At 61.2% G+C, this 18,794-nt stretch overlaps 1 protein-coding gene, 2 long non-coding RNA genes and 2 other non-coding genes across 8 annotated transcripts; 1 reads left to right on the top strand and 4 right to left on the bottom strand.

The window, feature by feature from the left end:
• Window positions 1-108: 108 nt before the first annotated feature.
• Window positions 109-4,241, bottom strand: LOC102157149. Its single transcript, XR_005364803.1, has 3 exons — window positions 4,084-4,241; window positions 2,664-2,914; window positions 109-2,048 (listed from the first exon to the last, which is right to left on the bottom strand). It is a non-coding gene; the product is annotated as an uncharacterized LOC102157149 (long non-coding RNA).
• Window positions 3,982-12,380, top strand: DIPK1B (divergent protein kinase domain 1B). Of its 3 annotated transcripts, XM_038548740.1 has the most exons (6): window positions 3,982-4,119; window positions 7,231-7,365; window positions 9,866-9,973; window positions 10,096-10,293; window positions 10,850-11,635; window positions 11,845-12,380. In XM_038548740.1, exons 1-6 carry the CDS (start codon window positions 4,057-4,059, stop codon window positions 11,866-11,868), a joined length of 1,314 nt encoding a protein of 437 aa, XP_038404668.1. In that variant the 5' UTR covers window positions 3,982-4,056; the 3' UTR covers window positions 11,869-12,380. The 3 variants fall into 3 exon arrangements, with proteins under 3 accessions (XP_038404668.1, XP_038404669.1, XP_038404667.1); XM_038548741.1 differs by having other exon boundaries at window positions 10,117-10,293; window positions 10,850-12,380; XM_038548739.1 differs by having other exon boundaries at window positions 10,850-12,380.
• A 1,209-nt stretch (window positions 12,381-13,589) lies between these two features.
• LOC102151135 lies at window positions 13,590-16,837 on the bottom strand. Of its 2 annotated transcripts, none has more exons than XR_005364802.1 (4): window positions 16,725-16,837; window positions 16,256-16,317; window positions 15,378-15,442; window positions 13,590-14,642 (listed from the first exon to the last, which is right to left on the bottom strand). It is a non-coding gene; the product is annotated as an uncharacterized LOC102151135 (long non-coding RNA). The 2 variants fall into 2 exon arrangements; XR_005364801.1 differs by having other exon boundaries at window positions 16,707-16,835.
• LOC119873493 lies at window positions 15,150-15,285 on the bottom strand. The gene has a single exon (XR_005365084.1). It is a non-coding gene; the product is annotated as a small nucleolar RNA SNORA43 (small nucleolar RNA).
• Window positions 16,030-16,162, bottom strand: LOC119873500. Its single transcript, XR_005365090.1, has one exon. It is a non-coding gene; the product is annotated as a small nucleolar RNA SNORA17 (small nucleolar RNA).
• Window positions 16,838-18,794: the final 1,957 nt, after the last annotated feature.

The following is an 18,794-nucleotide window of genomic DNA, read 5'->3' as shown; positions in this document are numbered from 1 at the left end:
ATTTCCGGGTCCTTAAAGGGGGTGGCATGCTTGTCATGTCTTCACTCCTCCTCCTTGCTGGAGCGTGGAGGTGATGGCCGGCACTAGGGCAGCCATTTTCGACTGCAAGACAGAAACCACGTTTTGAGGATGGCAGCACAATAAGGGCAGCAGGAATGTAAGTTCCCAGACAGCATGGGTTCCCAGCCTTTGCTTGCTTAGCCTAGAGTGCTACATGAGAGATAAATACCTTTTTCTCCTGATTAAGCCACTTTTCTTATATTGGGGTCCCTATATTTTCACTAATTCTTGGGCTATTTCCAATGATGCAGCTGTTTGGTCTGTGTAGTGATTGGATAGTGTCCCCTCCCCCCCAAACACTCCACAGATTTACATCCACCTGGAAACTCAGAACGCGACCTCTTTGGAAATAGGCTCTTTGAAGGTGAGGACACAAAGACAGAGAGAGGACAGGCAGGGGACAGCCAGCCTATGGCAGTGAAAGCTGAAACGGTGGGGACACAGCCACAAGCCAAGGGACACCAAGGATGGCTGGCAACGCTTGCAGCTGGGAGAGGCGGGGCCTGTCCCCTGGAACCCTTGGAGGGAGGGCCACCCTGTTGACACGTAGCCTGTGGACTCTGCTCTCCAGGATGGCTGCGGAATCAGTGCCTGTTACCTACAGCGATTCAGGCCGTGGTGTTGGGTCACGGAGCCCTAGGAAGCCAGTACAGCTACTTGCAGGGTTACAGGCTACAGGCTCCCCTCTTGGGGGCTGGGCACTGTTGGAATAAGTGACAGCGGCTGGCGGTCACCAGGCCACTTGCAGACACTCAGGGCGGTGGGCGCCTGCTCCCTGACCACGCCGAGCCGCTGTACCACCCAGCCACCGTTGTACCCAGCATCCCATATGGCACCATGCATGGTGACAGCCTGCATAACAGATGGGGGGCAACATGCCAGACTTTGTACACCTGAGGTGGAGGTGGTCACAACACCCCAAATGGGACTCCTGCCCGGGGTGGGGCGGGGGACACAGCCCCAGGCAGCAACCCCCAGCTCCTGGCAAACTGATGCCCTCAGACATCAATGCTGTCTCAGGGTTGTGGGGTGTGCCTCCTACCTTGCCACTGGGCTGCTTTCCCAAGCACCCCCACCCCTGCTGACCGGCCACCACCCCCCCGGGGCCCCCAAAACACAGTGGGTCTCTGGTTTCTCCTGTGATCTGATAATGGTGCTCCTTGCGCGTCACTGAAAACAGCCATGTGGGCTGCTGCTCAGGTGTCGGGGGCCCTCCAGTGTCCTGCAGCCTGGCACCTACTGCTGCTGAGCTGGGTGCAGCCTCCCCCAGGGTGCACTCTTCCAGGTTTCTGGTCCCACCCCTGCACTCTCTCCCTGGCCTGGGTACGACGGCTGCCCCCCGGCAAGCACTCCTTGTTCAACCACCTCCCTAGTCATGACCAGGGTGAAAGGGTTGGGGAGCATCCAGGTCCTGTTGGGATATCCAGGCTTCTACCCTGACCCTCCTGAGCAGGACGCTTCTTTCCTCTCAGGGCACGCTTTGGCTAGCCCGGGTGCCCCAAAAGGCCCTACGGGGCATACACTTAATTCTGGTCCAGCCACCTGGGCTCCCCCATGTGACTGTCATGGGCCTAGGTTCGAGGGTAATGACCACTTGGTTGAGGACACTGAGGGGCTGAGGGTGAGCCACATGGTCTCAAGTGTAGGGTATAGTGGGTCTCAGTTTTATAAAATGCTTGGGTCCTTTATTGTACCTGATCTGTGTCAGTCAGTGCCCCGTCAGGTGACAGAGACTGCGTGGCAATGCGCACAGTAGAGTTTACACGACAGAGGCATGGCCTAAAGAGCAAACCCCCACGAGGGCTGAGCCAGAGCCCCCTGGCCCCAGGCTGGGCCGCAGTGGCGGAGAGGTCACCGTGGTGCCTGCAGAATCGCTGGGAATCTGCCCAGTGGGACTTCCTGAAAACCAGTGTCCAGGCTGCTGGGGGAAGGCTGCTTGAAGCGTGGTGACCCGCAGGAAGCACTGATAGCATCACACAGGAGTTCACCTTTCAACAAATTTGCCAGAGTAACTAGACATCCATGTGCAAAAAGCCCACCAAAGAAAAATCCCTAAACACAAAACCAAAACCCGAAATGCCACCTTGCCCTGCATCCCGCACGGTTTAGAAAAGTTACCTTCGACCAGAATCATGGGCCTGCGTGCAAAACCCAAGACAGTAGCCCGCCCCTCACCCACATGGGACCTGTTCTAAGACCCCCAGCGGCCACCTGAAACCACAGACAGTGTTGACCCCATATAGGCTGTGTTTTCTCCATGACATGCATGCCTGTGACCCAGCTCATAAACTAGGCGGACAACAGCAGTGACAATAATGTAATAAAAAGGGCAGCCCCGGTGGTGCAGCAGTTTAGTGCCGCCTGCATCCCAGGGCGTGATCCTGGAGACCTGGGATCGAGTCCCACGTCAGGCTCCTGCATGGAGCCTGCTTCTCCCTCCTCCTGTGTCTCTGCCTCTCTCTCTCTCTCTGTCTATCACAAATAAATAAATACATCTTTTAAAAAAATAATGTAATAAAAATAGATTGCCGGTAATGGCATGCTGCACCAAAGTTACATGGCTGTGGTCTTGCTCTCCTGCTGTCACGCCGCCCTGTGCTCACCCCCGTGGGACACCATGAGAGGTGAGGTGCCCGCTGGACGAGAGGCAGGAGGCAGGGGTGCAGGCGAGGAGTGCTGCGGGCGCTGCTGCTGGCCTGAGCATCCGGCAGGAGGAAGGCCATCTCCTTCCAGGACCACGGCCATGGTGGCGAGTGAGACCACAGGGACACGGGGACACTGCTGTACCAAAGTCTCTAGAGGGAAACACCCAAGATGTTTGCGCAGCTGGGCTCCACAGATTTCTCCGATGCCACTGGTGAGAAACACACAAACCACAACAGGAAAAAGTGGGTCATGGGCTTGGTCAACATTAGGAGCTTGTGCTCTTTGAAGGAGACACTCCTGGCGAATCACCTGTTTGATAAGGTAGCGGCTTCCAGAAGACACAGAGAACTCCCCACAGTGAATACGAGGACACAAACATTAGCGAAGAGAAGATGGGAAAAAATATTAAATGGTCTTAGCAAAGAAGATAAATGTGTTTTAACATCGTCAGTGGATAGGGAAATGCACGCCGCGGCACCGGCACCGCCACAGCTCACAGCGACATCGGCAGGTGACACCAGCTCACGGGTCAGCGAGCCGCCCGGCGCGTCCGAGTGGAGGGAAAACCCACCCTCACACAAATCCCCTGCGAAAGCTCAGGGCCGCCGCGCCCCCCGCCGCCCCACGGCCGCCTGCGAACGCGCACGGGGCGGCGCGCGGCTCCACCGGGACCAGGTACGGGATTTCCGGCCTCCGCCGGTCAAGGGCCGGACCCCGAGGCGCCCCTGCTGCATTGGTTCCCGGCACGCGGGGCAACGACCAGCGCGGGGGCTGCAGGGCTCCACGCGGGAGGGCGCGGAGGGAGCGGCGGCTGCAGGGCCACGCAGCGACAAATGTGCGCCCCCCGCGTTCCGGGAAACAGGGGCGAGACCCGCCGCTCCTCGGCCTGGGACCCACACGTGGACCCCCGCTCCTGCTCCCCCTGCCTTGGGGCTCCGGCTGGGCGTCCGCGAGGAGGGCCCCGCAGCCAAAGCCCCCCGCTCCCAAGGCCGCCCCTCCCCCACGCCCGCCGCGCTGCCTCCGCCCCTCCCCTCCTCCTCCCGGAGCCCCTCCCCTCCTCCTCGCCGGGGCCCTCCGCCGCTCCCCTCCCCCGCCCCCCGCCTCCCTCCCGGTGCCCCTCCCCTCCCCCGCCCCTGCCCCTCTCCTGCGCCCCCGCCCCCGCCCGGGCCGGCCGGCAGAGTGCGCCCTCGCGTGGTCGTGGACGTGGACGTGGTCGTGGTCGTGGTCGTGGACGCGGGCGCGGGCGCGGGCGCGCGGGGAGGCGGCGGCGGAGGGCAGCCGTTGCGGGCCGGCCCGCGGGGCTGGGGCTGAGGCCGAGCCGAGCCGGGCCCGCGCACGCCGGGGCCCACCATGCGGCGGCTGCGGCGCCTGGCGCACCTGGTGCTCTTCTGTCCCTTCTCCAAGGGCCTGCAGGTAGGCGTCCGTCCCCGGGGTCTGCCGCGGGTCGCGGGGCTCCTACGCGCTGCGCTGCGGGGCCCGGGGCGGCTGCGGGGCTGCGAGGGCTGGGAGCGGCGCCGATGGGCGGGCGGAGGGGCGGCGGATGCTGCGGGGGCCGCCCTCCCCCGGGCTGGACCCTCCCGCAGGCCCGGAAACCACGCCGTGGCCATCAGTCTCCTCTTTCCTCACTTGAAAGAGGGAAGGTTTGTGTTTGTGTTATGGAAAACTTGGGCCACCTAGAAACGCTCTCCGGAGGACATAACGTCCCCCCTGGGTCATCTCCCAGCCAGCCCGAGTCCAGGGGTGTGCCCTGACCCCACCCTGACCTTGGACATGTCCCTGTCCAGCCTGGGGCCCGCTGTCTGCCCCGGGAGACCCCGCTGAGAAGCCTGTCACTTCTGCTTTGGGTGCTCCTAGGCAGGCCCACCCTGTGACCGAGATGCCCACACCTGGCCTCCCCAGGCTGTCTCAGGGCCCAGCCAATAGGGTCCCTGGAAGGGTGATGGTGCCCTTGGGTGCCAGCGGCCTGAATGTCCTCAGCTACCCTGTGCGGAAAAACCTCAGAGCCAGGAAACATTGGGGTTTGGTGTGGGACACCCTCCTTGACCACCTAGGACCTCGGGGTACATCCTGGTCTTGGCCCAGCCCTTGACCATGTGGGAGCTGAGGTGTCCAAAGGCCCACCCCTAGGCCAGGAAGTCGGGTGTGTACCGCCCCCTCCAGGGGCCTTGACCACGTTGCTGCAGGGATGGGGGGAGGGGGGAGAGCTTGAGCTTGACCTAGGACCCAGGATGCCCTGGTTCCCTGTGCCCTGCGGAGGCCCCACCCACTTGCTGTTGTCAGGTCCCATTCAGAGCCTCAGTTTCCCTCCTGGGCTGGAGGTGAGGTTGGTGCCATCGTGCTGGCCCGAGGCTAATGTGGCTATGACTGACCTGGTCAGTGGCTACATCAGGAACCAGGGCCAGGTGGGCCTGGGGAGCAGTTGCATGGGACGCTCCGCACTGAGGACGAGGGACTCCCGGGCTCCCTCAATGGGGGAGCCAGGCCCCCCGGGGGGTGGGGGGGAGGCAGGCAGGGGCTGCTCTTGGAGGAAGTAGGTATCTAAGATCAGGATGTTGGGTCAGTGGGAGCCTGCCAATGGGGACTGTGTCCTGGGAGAGCCTCAGGGGGTCTGGCTGGGGTGTGGCTAGTGTGTGGGAGGGCCCACTGCCACTTCGTGAGCCCCCAGTCCAGCGCTGCTCCAGCCTGCCCTCCTCTTGGCTGGGAGCCCCCAACCCCCTGGGGCCAGTCTCAGGGCCCCCTCAGGGCCAAAAGCCACACACACACACACCGGCCGCCACCTTGCAGAGCATTGTTCTGCCCACTGGAAGTCTTCTGACCTTGTCCTGCCGAAACAACACCCCTAGCTCCCCAGCCCCCCACCCACTGTTTCTCTGCTTTCCTGTTTTTCATTTTGAACAAATCTGACGGAAGCAGATGTGGTGGCCGGGACAAGTGGGCCCTAGGCCCAGCCTCTTGGCCTGCACAGGGCACCCCAGCCTACTGCTCCTTGGCCACTGAGGCTCCAAGCATGCCCTGTGGCTCTTGGGGTCCTCCTGCCGCAGCCCCCCCCGGAGGGCCGCAGTGCGAATGGGTGCCATGGAAGCAGGAGGTGAGGCCCCTGCCTCTCCTGAAGGAACGTGAAAATGGCCATAGCCCCCGTGCTGGGCCCAGGGGCCCCTACCTACCCCGTGTTCACCAGAGAGCTGGTGGCCCCATCTCTCAGAGCCAGCCAGGACCCAGAACTAGCAGGCCCAGCACTGTGGCCCAGTGGGGCACATAGGAGTTGGCCGGGTAGCTGGGGCACATAGCACCCCCCCATGCGGGTAGGGGCCTCCTGCTTTCTGGCGCTGGGGTCCAGCCACCTTGACCAGAACACTGGTGACCCTGTGCCCTCAGCTGGCTGCTCCTGGACAGCAGTCCCGGTGGCCTGTGGTTTGCCTGTAGCTTGGGGGCAGGGTGGGAAGGGAGAGGGTGCCCCTGGAACCCGGGTTTGGGAGCTGGGTGGGAGGCCACACCCTCAGTGCACCTGCTGCAGGTGGGTCTGGGCCCCTGGCCCCTGTGACTCTGCTCATCTGCTGGGGAACCTGGCGGAGGGCTGAGCCCGCAGAGACGCTGTCCCAGCCCACCGCAGACATGGGGGCAGTACTCTGGCAGTGGGGCTGGGGCTTGTCTCATTTATTCTTTGTTGCGGGAAAATACACATAACTTAAAATTTACTGTCTCAGGGGCGTCAGCGCACTCACACTGTCATGCATCTGTTCCCTCTGTCCCTGTTCTATTTCCCAGACTGGACTCTGTCCCTGTGACACACACACCCCCCACCCCCATGTCTGTGAGTCTGACTCCTCAGGAGCCTCCTGGGAGCGAGTCCTTCAGGGCTGGTCCCCCTGCACCAGGTTCACCTTCCTCGGCACTGTGTCCCCCAGGTCCATCCGCATTGTGGCAGGTGCCGGGATTTCTTCCTATTAAACAGTGAATGATTTTCCGTGCTATGGATGGACCCTGTTCACCTGCCAGTGGTCCCTTGGGTTGGCCCTTCTTTGGCTCTGGGGACAATGCCCATGGGGGTACAGTCCTGTATGGGCAGCAGGGCTGCTGAGGCCTGCCCTCCACACCAGCGGCCTCCATGCCTCTACCTGGGTCCCTGACGCTGGCCCCGCATCAGCCAGGACTCCCCACCCATCAGAGGACAGCGCGCACGGGGTGGTGGGAGGTGGTGGTGATGTTCCAGCTTGACCTTGTGCAGAGGTTAAAGGTCATCATGAAATGAGAGCAAGATGGGAGAAAAATCTCTGAAAAATACTTTTACTCATCGAAATAGAGTTGCCAATTCTGTGTCCTCCTTCCTTTTGAGGTTTATTTTTGCCTGCGCTGAGATGTAAGTCTGGGAGGACCAGGCATCTGCCCCCACCCCAGAGTGGGCGCATGGAGGGTGGAGGGTGATGGAGTGGAGCAGGGTGTTGGCCCTGGGAGAGGAAGGCTGGGAAGGCTGGGGGACCCACGCACCCCGGGTTTGGTGCATCCTCACAGGCCTCTCTCCTGCAGGGCCGGCTCCCGGGCCTCAGGGTCAAGTACGTCTTCCTGGTCTGGCTGGGCATCTTCGTGGGCAGCTGGATGGTGTATGTGCACTACTCATCCTACGCGGAGCTCTGCCGTGGGCGTGTGTGTCAGGTGGTCATCGTAAGTGTCGCCGGGGGCCGGCCTTGGGCTGACGCGGAGCAGTGAGCCCCGGGCCTCCTTCCCACCTAGTGCTGGCCACTCCGAGGTGGCCCTGGATCCTCAGAGGCGCCAGCATGGTGGACTTTTGAGATGGACCTGATGGCACTGGGTGTAGGAGAGGCTAGGGAGTGGCAGGGAGGCAGGGGGACAGTGGGGAGGCCGCTGTGGGTGGGAAGGAGGGTGTGAGCTGGTGGCTGGAATGTTCCAAGATGCCTGGGGGGAGGACTTTTAGCAGGGAGACCGTTAGTGGCCTTGAGCGCCCCTCCCAGAGTTAAGGATCGGATGCAGTGCCAGAGTCTCAGCCTGTGGCCTCAGAGCAGGCCACTCGTGAGTGCATGCAAGTCCATGGGTGTGCATGTGGGGGAGTGGGTGCGATGAGCCCAAGTGCTCATACACGTGAAGGCACATGGGCTCACGTTTGCACCCCTGGTGGTCACACTGACTCAGGCTGAGGGGACAGGACCACAGTGGCCCTGGGGGCCCCAGCAAGCCCCAGACTCCTCTGACCCAGCTCTGCGCCCTGCCTGGCCTCCCGGCGATCTGAGGGCCTAGGCTCTGCTGCCCCAGGACAGGCCTAGAGGGCCTGCAGGAGCCACCCTCTCCACGTCACCGCAGCCTGGAGCTGCTCCCCGCCGTAAACTGAAGGGGGCCCCATGTCCCAGCTTGGCAGGCCTGCTCTGGCCAAGTTTGGTGGGGTTAGAGTGGGGGCCTGGGGACCCCCGTGACAGGATTTGCAAGAGGCCGAGAGGGGTCTAGTCCCGACTGTTGGCTGCATACCTCCCCGGGGCCCAGTTAGCACCCAGTGCCCAGATGCAGGACCCACACTGGGGGAGAGGCCTCTCTGCCTCCCCCATGATGGTGGCCTCCAGGGGCCAGGCCTGAGCTGGGCACTGGAACTCAGCTCTGCCCTCAATGTCCTGGGGTCTGGGGTTTGTGTAGGGCAGACGGGGGCATCTGGCAGGGGAGGCCTTGCTGTGTGGACTGCTCAGGGTGAGGGTGGTGCTGGGGCAGCCAAGGGCCCTGAGAGGTGGGGGAGGGTTGTAGTGAGCTCTGGGGCTGGGGTGCACTGCAGGCATGAGGGCGGCAGCTGGGGGGGGCGGGGCGCTTAGGGATGCAGGGAACAGCCGCTGGAGGCTCAGCAGGGGATTCTGAGACCCACGAAACTTGGCTAAGGCTGTCTCCCTGGGTTGCCCCTGGGCTGTGGGGGCACCCTCCCCTTTTCTGAGGAGATCTGCCTGCCTCGTGGGGGTTCCACAGCGTGTCCAAAAGCAACCAGGGTCATGGGGCAGGTTCTTGCGGGCTCTGAGGCTTTGGCAGGTATGCAGCCTCCTGTAGATGGGGAACAGGCTGGGAGGCAGGGCCCTGTGCCCCCAGCCTGATGGGCTGGAAGTGCCCTGAGGTCATGGGGCAGTCTGCCCCCTCAGCCCCCAGGGAGCCTCTCCCCAGCCTGGAGGTCAGTGTGGCCAGGAGGCTCCTTCCCTGGCCCTGGGGGGGAGGGTTGCTGGGCACAAGCGTTTTCCTGGCTGCCCACCCAGAAGGCCCTGTGCTGCTGGGGCCCAGAGCCCACTGCTGGCAGGGGGATGATTTTTCCGTGTTTCCTTTACCATCTGGGTGAGCAGCCAGCGATTGCACACCACAGCTGACGCCTCCTTCTCAGGCCTCTGGTTCTGTCCCAGGCCTGCCCTCCATCCTCCCCACACTGCGGTGGCGCCCTGCTCTGCCTCCTCCTGTCCTCCTCGTCCTCCCCACTCCTCCCTGTGCTTGCTTCCCTCTCCTTCCTCCCAGCCAGGCTCTGTGAGGGCCGGATTCCATGGCAACGGTGATGCACTTCCAGGAATGCACCCCACCAGCTCCAAGCTGCAGATGCTGGACTCCCATCCCCCCAGGGTGCCCCCACCTTCCTGCTTGGGTCAGCCCAGACCTGCAGGGCAGCCACAGCGGAGCCCAGCCTGGTTCTGGCTGCAAGCAGCTCCCACTCACAGGGCATCTAGCTAATGAGGTGGCCTGGGGGGCGGGCGGGCGGGCGGCTTGCGTGAGGGACAGCCCCAGGCCCAGAACCTGGGGGTGGGGGGAGCCCCACCACAGACTCTGCTAGTAGCCCCCTCCCATCACCCTGGGGCAGGGGCAGGGCCCCATCATGTCCAGCTCTGCTGCTCCCACTTCCTGCCACAGGGGAGAGCCCACCTTGAGGGATGGTGGGGATGGGTGGTAAGAGTGGCTGTGACTCTGCGAGGGGCTGGCAAACAAAGCCTCCTGCCAGCGGGGTGAGGTGCCCAGGCCCTCCGCGTGGCTCAGGTGTGGCCACAGAGAGCTGAGCCAAGTGGAGCAGCTGAAGAACCAGGGGCAGCTGACATGTGTGATGGGGTCACAACTTGCCCCGCACCCCAGAGGACTCAGAGCCAGCCAGGGGAGGGGCCCCTCCTCCTCAGGCCACGTCCTGGTGTCTTCCTCCCATCTCCAGTGTGACCAGTACCACAAGGGCATCATCTCTGGCTCCATCTGCCAGGACCTGTGCAACCTGCACAAGGTGGAGTGGAGGACGTGCCTGTCGTCTGTCCCGGGCCAGCAGGTAAGCCCAGCAGGCTCTGGCCGGGCTCAGCCCCGGGGCCCTGCTGGGAGGCCCTCCTGCCCTTTGCCTGGGGGCCCGGGGCTCAGACACAAGGTGCAGCGGGAGGGGACGTCTGCTCGGAGGACCCCTGTGGCCCCATCCAGGTGTACAGCGGGCTGTGGCAGGGCAAGGAGGTGACCATTAAGTGTGGCATCGAGGAGGGCCTGGACCCCAAGGCCAGGTCAGACCCGGCCCCCCGGCAGGAGCTGGTGCTGTTCGACAAGCCCACTCGGGGCACCTCGATTAAGGAGTTCCGAGAGATGACCCTCAGCTTCCTCAAGGTCAGTGGGCTCCTGGGGGCCGTGTGGAGTTCAGGGCAGGGGGAGTCAGAGCCCCCAGCCAGGCATGTGGCTGGACCCCAGCTCCGGGCAGACCCTTGCTCAGGGGGGCACCCATTGGGTACAGAGGGCCCCCCTCCGCCCAGGGGGCATCTGTGTGGGGAGAGCCAGGAGCTGTGTGTGCACAGGAGGCTGGGATTGGCGGGAGCACCTTCACCTCTGTGCTCCCCAGCTCCAAATCTCAGTGCAGATGCCGGGACCCAGAGCCCCGGGAGCAGCTCCTGGAGAAGTGAGGGGGCACCAGTGGTCAGCAAGGGCTTCCAGGGGACGGCAAGGGTAGCTTTGCACAGCCCTGAGAAGTCCCCTCCCTCTGTGTACTGGAGGTGGGCTCTCCCCAGCTGGCAGATGTGCTGGGAATCATGGGTGCCCCCCCCACCTTCAGTGATCATCCCAGGGTCTGAGCCAGCTCCGTCAGGGAGGGCGTCCTGCTACCTTAGAGACCTGCCACCAGGTCAAGCCTGCTGGCCCTCATTCGGGCTCCTTTTGTTCTCAATGCTAGGCGACCCTGGGAGACCTGCCGTCCCTGCCTGCACTGGTCGGCCAGGTGCTGCTCATGGCCGACTTCAACAAGGACAGCCGTGTGTCCCTGGCCGAGGCCAAGTCGGTGTGGGCCCTGCTGCAGCGGAACGAGTTCCTGCTACTACTGTCCCTCCAGGAGGAGCACGCATCCAGGCTGCTGGGTTCCTGTGGGGACCTCTATGTCACCGAGGGGGTACCACATGGCTCCTGGCATGGGGCCGCCCTGCCGCCCCTGCTGCACACGCTGCTGCCACCTGCCCTGCACTCAGCCCTGCAGCGGTGGCTGGGGCCCGCGTGGCCATGGAGGGCCAAAGTCGCCATCGGCCTGCTGGAGTTCGTGGAGGAGCTCTTCCACGGCGCCTACGGGACCTTCTACATGTGCGAGACCACACTGGCCAACGTGGGCTATACGGCCCAGTATGACTTCAGGATGGCTGACCTGCAGCAGGTGGCCCCTGAGGCGGCCGTGCGCCGCTTCCTGCAGGGCCGCCGCTGTGAGCACAGCAGGGACTGCACTTACGGCCGGGACTGCCGGGCCCCCTGCGACAAGCTCATGAGACAGTGCAAGGACGACCTCATCCAGCCCAACCTGGCCAAGGTTTGTGAGCTGCTGCGGGACTACCTGCTGCCCGGCGCCCCTGCCGACCTGCGCCAGGAGCTGGGCAAGCAGCTGCGCACCTGCACCACGCTCAGCGGGCTGGCCAGCCAGGTGGAGGCGCACCACTCTCTGGTGCTGAGCCACCTGAAGACCTTGCTCTGGAAAGAGATCTCCAACACCAAGTACTCCTGATGGATGAGGACCCCCACCCCTGGGGCCGCCTGCTCCAACCCCAAGTACTCCTGATGGATGAGGACCCACACCCTGCTCCAACCTCAAGTACTCCTGATGGACAAGCGCCCCCATCCTGCTCCTCTCCCTCCCAGGGGGCTGCCTGGGCCCTGGAGAGCCACCCGAAGACCTTGCTCTGGAAAGAGATCTCCAACACCAAGTACTCCTGATGGATGAGGACCCCCACCCCTGGGGCCGCCTGCTCCAACCCCAAGTACTCCTGATGGATGAGGACCCACACCCTGCTCCAACCTCAAGTACTCCTGATGGACAAGCGCCCCCATCCTGCTCCTCTCCCTCCCAGGGGGCTGCCTGGGCCCTGGAGAGCCACCCTTGCTCTTGGTGCCCCCGTCTTCACTCTGCCTTCCAGCCAAGGACAGGAACACAGGAGCTGGAGGCCTGGCCTGCTCCAGCATCCCGAGGCAGTTCCTGTGACCCTCCTGCAACAAGCCAGGGAAGCCCTGTGTAGTCCCCCCTCACCCTCGTTCCCCAGCTTCAGATGCCAAGAACCCTGACAGAGGGCCTGCAGAGCTGGACCAGGAGAGGCTAGAAGGGGATAGGGGGCAGGAGGGAGCACGTGGAGCCTGACCAAAGGGCTGGCTGAAGGGCTCCCCCTGGGCTTTGTTACTTTGAAGAACCTGACATGTAAATAAACAGCTGTTCTGAGGCTGGAGTTCTCTCATGCCACGTTGGGGCCCTGGCTTGACACCCACCATCCATGGCCTACGGGGCTCAAACGTGGGAGCTGCCCTCGCCCAAGCTGGATGGAATGCAGCACAGTCCTTTGGGTTCACTGGAGAAGCGTCAGCAGGCATCCCTTACGGTCTCTCCTAGATCCCCATTCTGGGGGGCGGGAGGGGAGTGATGGGATGCCAGACACTGAAATGTCCCACTCCTGCTGAAGACCAGCCCCCATGCCTGGTAGTGGCAGGGTTCACGAGGAAGGTAGCAGATGGAGGCAGCTGTAGGTGAATTAAGACCCAGGTGTCCTGGTAACAAGAGGCGGGGCCAGCTCACTCTTTACAGAACCCCCTCCTGCAGGCCAGCTGCACACAACACAGCCTCAGCGTGAGCAGACTTCAGGGAAAGACTAGATGGAAACCCCATTATCCAGGAAAGAGTCAAGCATTTGCCCTCCCCCCTGCACCAGGGGAAGCTGCAGGAGCCCGATGCCCTTTTCCTTGGCAGGTGCCCTGCATTGAGGATGTGCAGGCTGTGACCTGCTGGGTGAAGGGGGCACAAGGCACCCCCATGGGGTCAACAGGTGGCTCCCTCTGCTTCCATTCTGCAAAGTGGAAACCCTGGAATCGTTTTGATGAAAGGTAAGGTTTCTAAACCTCCACAAAGTAGTCACAGGTCTTATTACTTCTCCATCCCAGATCTGGGGAGGCTCGGGGACCTGGGGGAGGAGCAGTGTCCCCATCCTGGGCCATGGGGGGAGGGGGGAGCAGAGGCCACTGATTTTTGCAGGCTTAACTCAAAGTGGTTCTTTAAAAACGCCTGGGAAAGGCAACATGGGAACCTGGAGCAGACACTCTCTGCATGTACTTCCCTGAATGTCATAGACTTGGGACCAGAGGGGCTTTCCTACCTGCATCCACAGGTGCATGCATGGACATGCACACACATGGTGTCCTGTTTGGGCCTCAGCTAATCAGTGTAAGGAAAAGCCAAGTTAAGACAATTTTTTTATTTTTATTTATTTATGATAGTCACACAGAGAGAGAGAGAGGCAGAGACACAGGCAGAGGGAGAAGCAGGATCCATGCACCAGGAGCCCGACGTGGGATTTGATCCTGGGTCTCCAGGATCGCGCCCTGGGCCAAAGGCAGGCGCCAAACCGCTGCACCACCCAGGGATCCCAAGTTAAGACAATTTATTCAAGACCAAGTTTTCAAGTTTTGCCGAGAGAAACACTTTTATTGAAAAAATCATTCAACCCTTCAGCTTACCTTAAAACTCATCCTACATACATCTTTTTCCCCAACTAGATTTTTCTTCCTTGTGGGGTAGGGGAGGAATAATCCAAATATAGCACAAAAAAGTTTAGAATTGTGGCTCCTGGGACGCCTGGGTGGCTCATTGGTTGGGCATCTGCCTTCGGCCTAGGGCGTGATCCTGGAGTCCTGGGATCGGGTCCCGCATTGGGCTCTGCATGGAGCCTGCTTCTCCCTTTGCCTATGTCTCTGCTTCTGTGTCTCTCTGTGCCTCTCATTAATAAATAAAATCATAAAAAAAAAAAAAGGAATTGGGGCTCCTGGGCGGCTCAGTCGGTGGAGCGTCCAACTCTTGGTCTTAGCTCGGGTCTTGTTGTCAGGGTCATGGATCAAGCCCTGTGTCAGGCTCCCCACAGGCTGTGGACTCTGCTTCAGATGCTCCCTCCCTGTCCCCCAGCCCCACCCAGCTTGTGCTCTGCTTGTGAAGATCTTACTTCCCCCTTGAACACAATGGCTGGATTAAGAACCAAGACCCTGCAGGGAAGATCCTCCTCATCCTCAGCCCCCGACACAAGGTGCACACAGGACACATGAAGGCCTGGCACCTCCAAGCTGGGGTGTGCCCTGTCCCTGAGGCAACTGAGAGCAGAGCCAGGGCCACACTGGCCACTGGGGGGTGCCTCTGCAAATCATCACTGCATCAGAAGCAAAGGCACAGACGCCCCATTTGTCTGGACCCCTTCCCTAAGCCTTAGCCTGCTTGGATTTCCTGGAGTCCGAACAGTCTCTACTAAGCCCTTCTCTTAAGGGTTCCTGTTGCGTGGGCCCCAACAGAGCCATCTCATGGGGGCAAACTCCAGCTGAGCACACTCAACTGCTTTTCAACGTTTTGCAAAAATGCCTTAAAAAAAAAAAAAAAAAGCAACACATATTACTCTTATTCACCTGAAATCAGTGGGTCTCTCAGCCCCAGTCTTGTGTACTCATCCCGGTGTTGGGCTCTCCACCTGCAAGGAGGCAGGACAGCCCCAGTCATATCCCTCCACTCACCAGCATCCTGGTTTGGACCATGGCTTACTGGGCTCCACACAGGCCTGACCTTTACAAAGCCAGGTGCAGCCCTCTGGCCTCCCTCCCATCCCCAGCCTGACGAGACATCCTCTCCTCTCAAAGGGTCCTTAAAGCAGGGGTCTGGAGGCACAGGGAGGGACAACAGGCCACTCATAGCAGCTCTCAGCCAGGGATGCACAACACACTTGCCCAAGGACTTCCAGAAAGCCCTCTGCAGACAGACCTACAGAGGGACTGTTTTCAGGAAAGAAACCTCCTCCCGGTCAATCCCACTGTGCCAAAAGCTCATATACATGCATGGTGCACTCAATTCCCATAAAGGGTCTCTTTACAGACAAATCAGAAAAAGCGTTTGGTGCCAGGCTCCACATTCCCAGGCAGAAGCCCAGGGTAGGTGTGCCTGCCGAGCGCACGTAGTAGCAACCGCGTCCACGGCAGCTGAGGCATGTTTGGCTACAAACCATTCTTAGTGCCCACTGTTCTGAGCACTGAGCGTAGAAATAGCCACTTCCTCTTTGCCCTGACATCCCAGGTGCAGCAAAGCAGCTGTATCTGTGGTGCTAGTAGGTCCAGCACCTGCAGGGCAGCCAGTCCCTCCCACCTTCCCACCTGGCTAGGCCCAGGAATATGGCCTCCCCCCAGGGGGGAGCTAGCCTCATTTCTCCTCTTACCTTCTTCTGGATGGTGCTGGTCATTTATTCTGGCCCCCTTCACAGGCTAGCTATCACCTTCCTTCCTGTAACAGTAATAAAAATGCTTAGGCCCAAATCAGAGTAGAATACAAGCTGGCTGTCATTGTTATTGTTAACCCAACCAGGGGCCAGTAAACCACCTCTGCAGGATTCTGAAGAACCTGACCGGCTGGCCAGGCAGGTGGCAGAAGTTAACTATGAATAGCGTCCTTTACCTTTTCTGCCATCACCTTGCAGAGCCCTGGCAGACAGCCCAAAGTGGAGGTCATGGACCTGGACAGCCAGCGCTGGCACCCGGAAGTAGCTTAGTGGCTGATGCACCTGGGATGGCTTTTCTTAGGGACTCCCACACCCTCTCAACCTGAGCTTCTTTAATCTGAATTAATTTGAACTTTACTGGATTGTTAGGTTGTGGTGTTCACTTAACCCCAAAAAGAAAATATCAGGCGCCATCGTTTGTTTCATCCACTGTGACAAATATGTATAACTGAGATGTTCGGCAAGTCAGACCACCTGCACTCTGAGGGACCCACGTCCCCATCGGGGGCTACCCAAGAACTAGGCCAATCCAAGGGCTTTTACACGGTGGCCTGAGGCTGCCAGCAAACAGGCACCACCAGATGCACTGTCAAGTGTCAGACTATTAATCATCCAGACGTTCACCAGCTGAACACTGGGCGTAGATAAGCCTCTCTTCTTTCTGCCACCCAATGACACAAATGTGACACAGATGCAGCCACACCTGCAACGCCTCTGGGGGCAGTGGAGACGAAGGACCACCTACCTACCCCATTGCAGGAGATGGCACAGAAAGCGCTGAAGTTGCAAACAACAGTTAGTTAGTTGTTGACACTAACCTGTCAACTCACCCGAGATCCCAGGACGCTCTTCCAGGCCGGGTTTCCAGCAGGAAAGCTCCCTAGAGGAAAAAAAGAAACGGACCCTTTTCAGAAACCCGACACGTGCGCAAAGGAGCTCTGCACCCACACGGCTCCGCTGCGTTTGCAACCCCAAGACCCTGCCACCTGGGCCGTGTATTCCCAGAATACACCGGGCCGTTCAACTCCCACCGCCAACCCGGCTTGGCGCGCGCAACACCGGGGTCAGGGGCGCGGGTCCCGCCTGACGTGCCAGCCGCTGGGGCCGGTGCACACACTCCAGCCGGCAGCGCCCGCACCTCTGCGGCAGGCGGCGCGGCCAGGGAGGGACCCAGGCACCGCGGCACGCGGACGCCGCCCTACGTTTGGCCACAACGCACGAAATAACGACCGGGCCGCCTTTCCAAACAAAAGTACAGCAACTCCTCACCCCCGAGCGCGGACTCACGGAAAGCCGGGCCCTGCGCGCCAAACCTCGGCTAGCGAGCCGCTGCCTGAGGGGAGCCGGGCCCGCGCACCCTCCAGCAGGCACCGCCGCCCCGCCGCCGCGAGAAAGGGCGCACACCCACGCGTCGCGCCTTTTATAGCGCGTACGGCGGCCCGCGAGGGTCAGACAACACCGCCCCGAGCCCCCCGCTGCGGCGCCCTCTAGCGGGCCCTCCCGGCGTTGACGCGGCAGGCCCCGCAGGCCCTGCAGGCGGCGTCGGGGGCGGGAGCGAGGACCCCTCCCACGCCGGGGCAGCCCGGCCCCGCAGGCTGGGCTCCTCCTCCCCTAGGGCGGGACGCGGCAAAATGGAAATCGCAGTGACCCTACATCCGTGAGCCGCCGAACCGCCCGAGCCAGTCTACGCAAGGCACACCGAACAGCGCCAGGCACGCCAGCGCTCGACCCTGCCTCCCCAGGTTCCCGCCCTGCACCCCACGAGCGTCCCTGAAGCGGGCGCCACCTCCTTACTCCTGGCAGCAGGGCGTCTGGCTATGGGATCTCCCGGTGCACCGCCCGAAGCCCCTCGGGAAGACCCCTGCAGGGTCTTGACCCTCACCCACCCAGGACAGGTCTCCCGCTGACGGGAGGATCACCTTCACCGGCCAGCCCCTGGGGCAGGGTCTGGGAGGACCCGCCTGGATTCATTAGCCCCCTGCTGCTTCCCACCAGCTAACCGGTTACCTGCTCACCTGGGCAGGTGGGGGTGACGTCATGCATCCGCCTTATCTCGTAAGCTCCCGCTGCGGGGGGGCTTCCATGAAGAGCTCCACAGCATTCTCAGTGATGAGCATCTTCTGCCCTAGGGGCAAAGTGGGGCGTCCCGAGGTACACCCACACCTGCCTCCCTCTGCAGTCTAGCTGTTGGGGCTGAAGGCTCTGCTGCCTGTGACCTTTCCCTGCAGTACTGGGCAGTACTGGGCAGGTGGGCTGCTCTCCCCTTGCAGGTGCGCTGCACACTGGAGGAGCAATAGTAGTCTGGCTTCCCTGGGACAGGCCAGGCTGGTTTGAGGAAGGAAGGACACCCACCCCCATTTACCCAACAACTTGGAGGAAGCAAAATCCCAGAGGAAACAGCTAGACCTTTGCAGACATAATGCTGGGGGAAAAAAAAAAAGAGGAATGTCACACTCTGGTCTTCAAAGCAGCTGGCCACATGGTTGGACTAGGTAATGATGGCATGGACAGTGGGAGGCAGGTGCTCATTGCTCTTCTTGACCTGCTGGGACCACATTTAGCCCAGGCAGCTGTAGGGCACTACCTTCTGGAACAGGTCCTGTGGGTCAGGGCGAGTGTCCCCAGGCCCTGCCACACCTCAGGGCTCAGCATCCTCAGCCTCCCAGTTTCAGGGAGGGTCCCTGGTTAGAACTCCAGCTCAGGAAGCTGAGGATGTGGCCCAAGCTTATGGGAATCCCTGGGTTTGCTCTCGCCCACTGAGAAAACCCAGCACAGGATGACCAGGCCCCCAGACTGAAAGAAATGGAAATAACATCTCACTTCCTCCAAGCACCAGAAGGCAGCTCACACCTGCTCACCTGGAGGGGGCATCGTCCACCCATCTTCACAGGCCCTTTGCTCCACGCCCCTGTGCAGCTGCACTCTTCCTGTGGCCACAAAACATAGCATTGTTTTTCTCACCCGTAGAGTCTGGTGCACATCAGTGGTCTAATAAGTGCTGTGGCTGCAGAGCCTCTTGGGCAAATGGGGCAGGTGACCAGCGCTGGCCCCATAGGGTTTCCTTTTTTTTTTTTTTTTTTTAATTTTTATTTATTTATGATAGTCACAGAGAGAGAGAGAAGCAGAGACATAGGCAGAGGGAGAAGCAGGCTCCATGCACTAGGGAGCCCGACGTGGGATTCGATCCCGGGTCTCCAGGATCGCGCCCTGGGCCAAAGGCAGGCGCCAAACCGCTGCGCCACCCAGGGATCCCAGCCCATAGGGTTTCCTTTGCCAGAGTCCCTCCCTGGGAGCTCCCATCTCTGACACATATTCCCCGTGTCCTCCCCTCCCCTTGCTCGTGCGTGTGTTGGTCTC

The sequence above is a fragment of the Canis lupus genome, chromosome 9 (genome assembly GCF_011100685.1).
Source record: "Canis lupus familiaris isolate Mischka breed German Shepherd chromosome 9, alternate assembly UU_Cfam_GSD_1.0, whole genome shotgun sequence".
Classification (NCBI taxonomy): domain Eukaryota; kingdom Metazoa; phylum Chordata; class Mammalia; order Carnivora; family Canidae; genus Canis; species Canis lupus.
The sequence above is the reverse complement of the archived record's forward strand: the minus strand, read 5'-3'. Positions and strand labels throughout refer to the sequence as shown.

Excerpts from the sequence above, each read along its gene's own strand:
- DIPK1B (XM_038548740.1), top strand. The coding sequence starts at position 4,057 with ATGCGGCGGCTGCGGCGCCTGGCGCACCTGGTGCTCTTCTGTCCCTTC. Across the intron at positions 4,120-7,230 it reads CCTTCTCCAAGGGCCTGCAG|GGCCGGCTCCCGGGCCTCAG; the intron begins GTAGGCGTCCGT and ends TCTCTCCTGCAG. Across the intron at positions 9,974-10,095 it reads CGTCTGTCCCGGGCCAGCAG|GACCCCTGTGGCCCCATCCA; the intron begins GTAAGCCCAGCA and ends GTCTGCTCGGAG.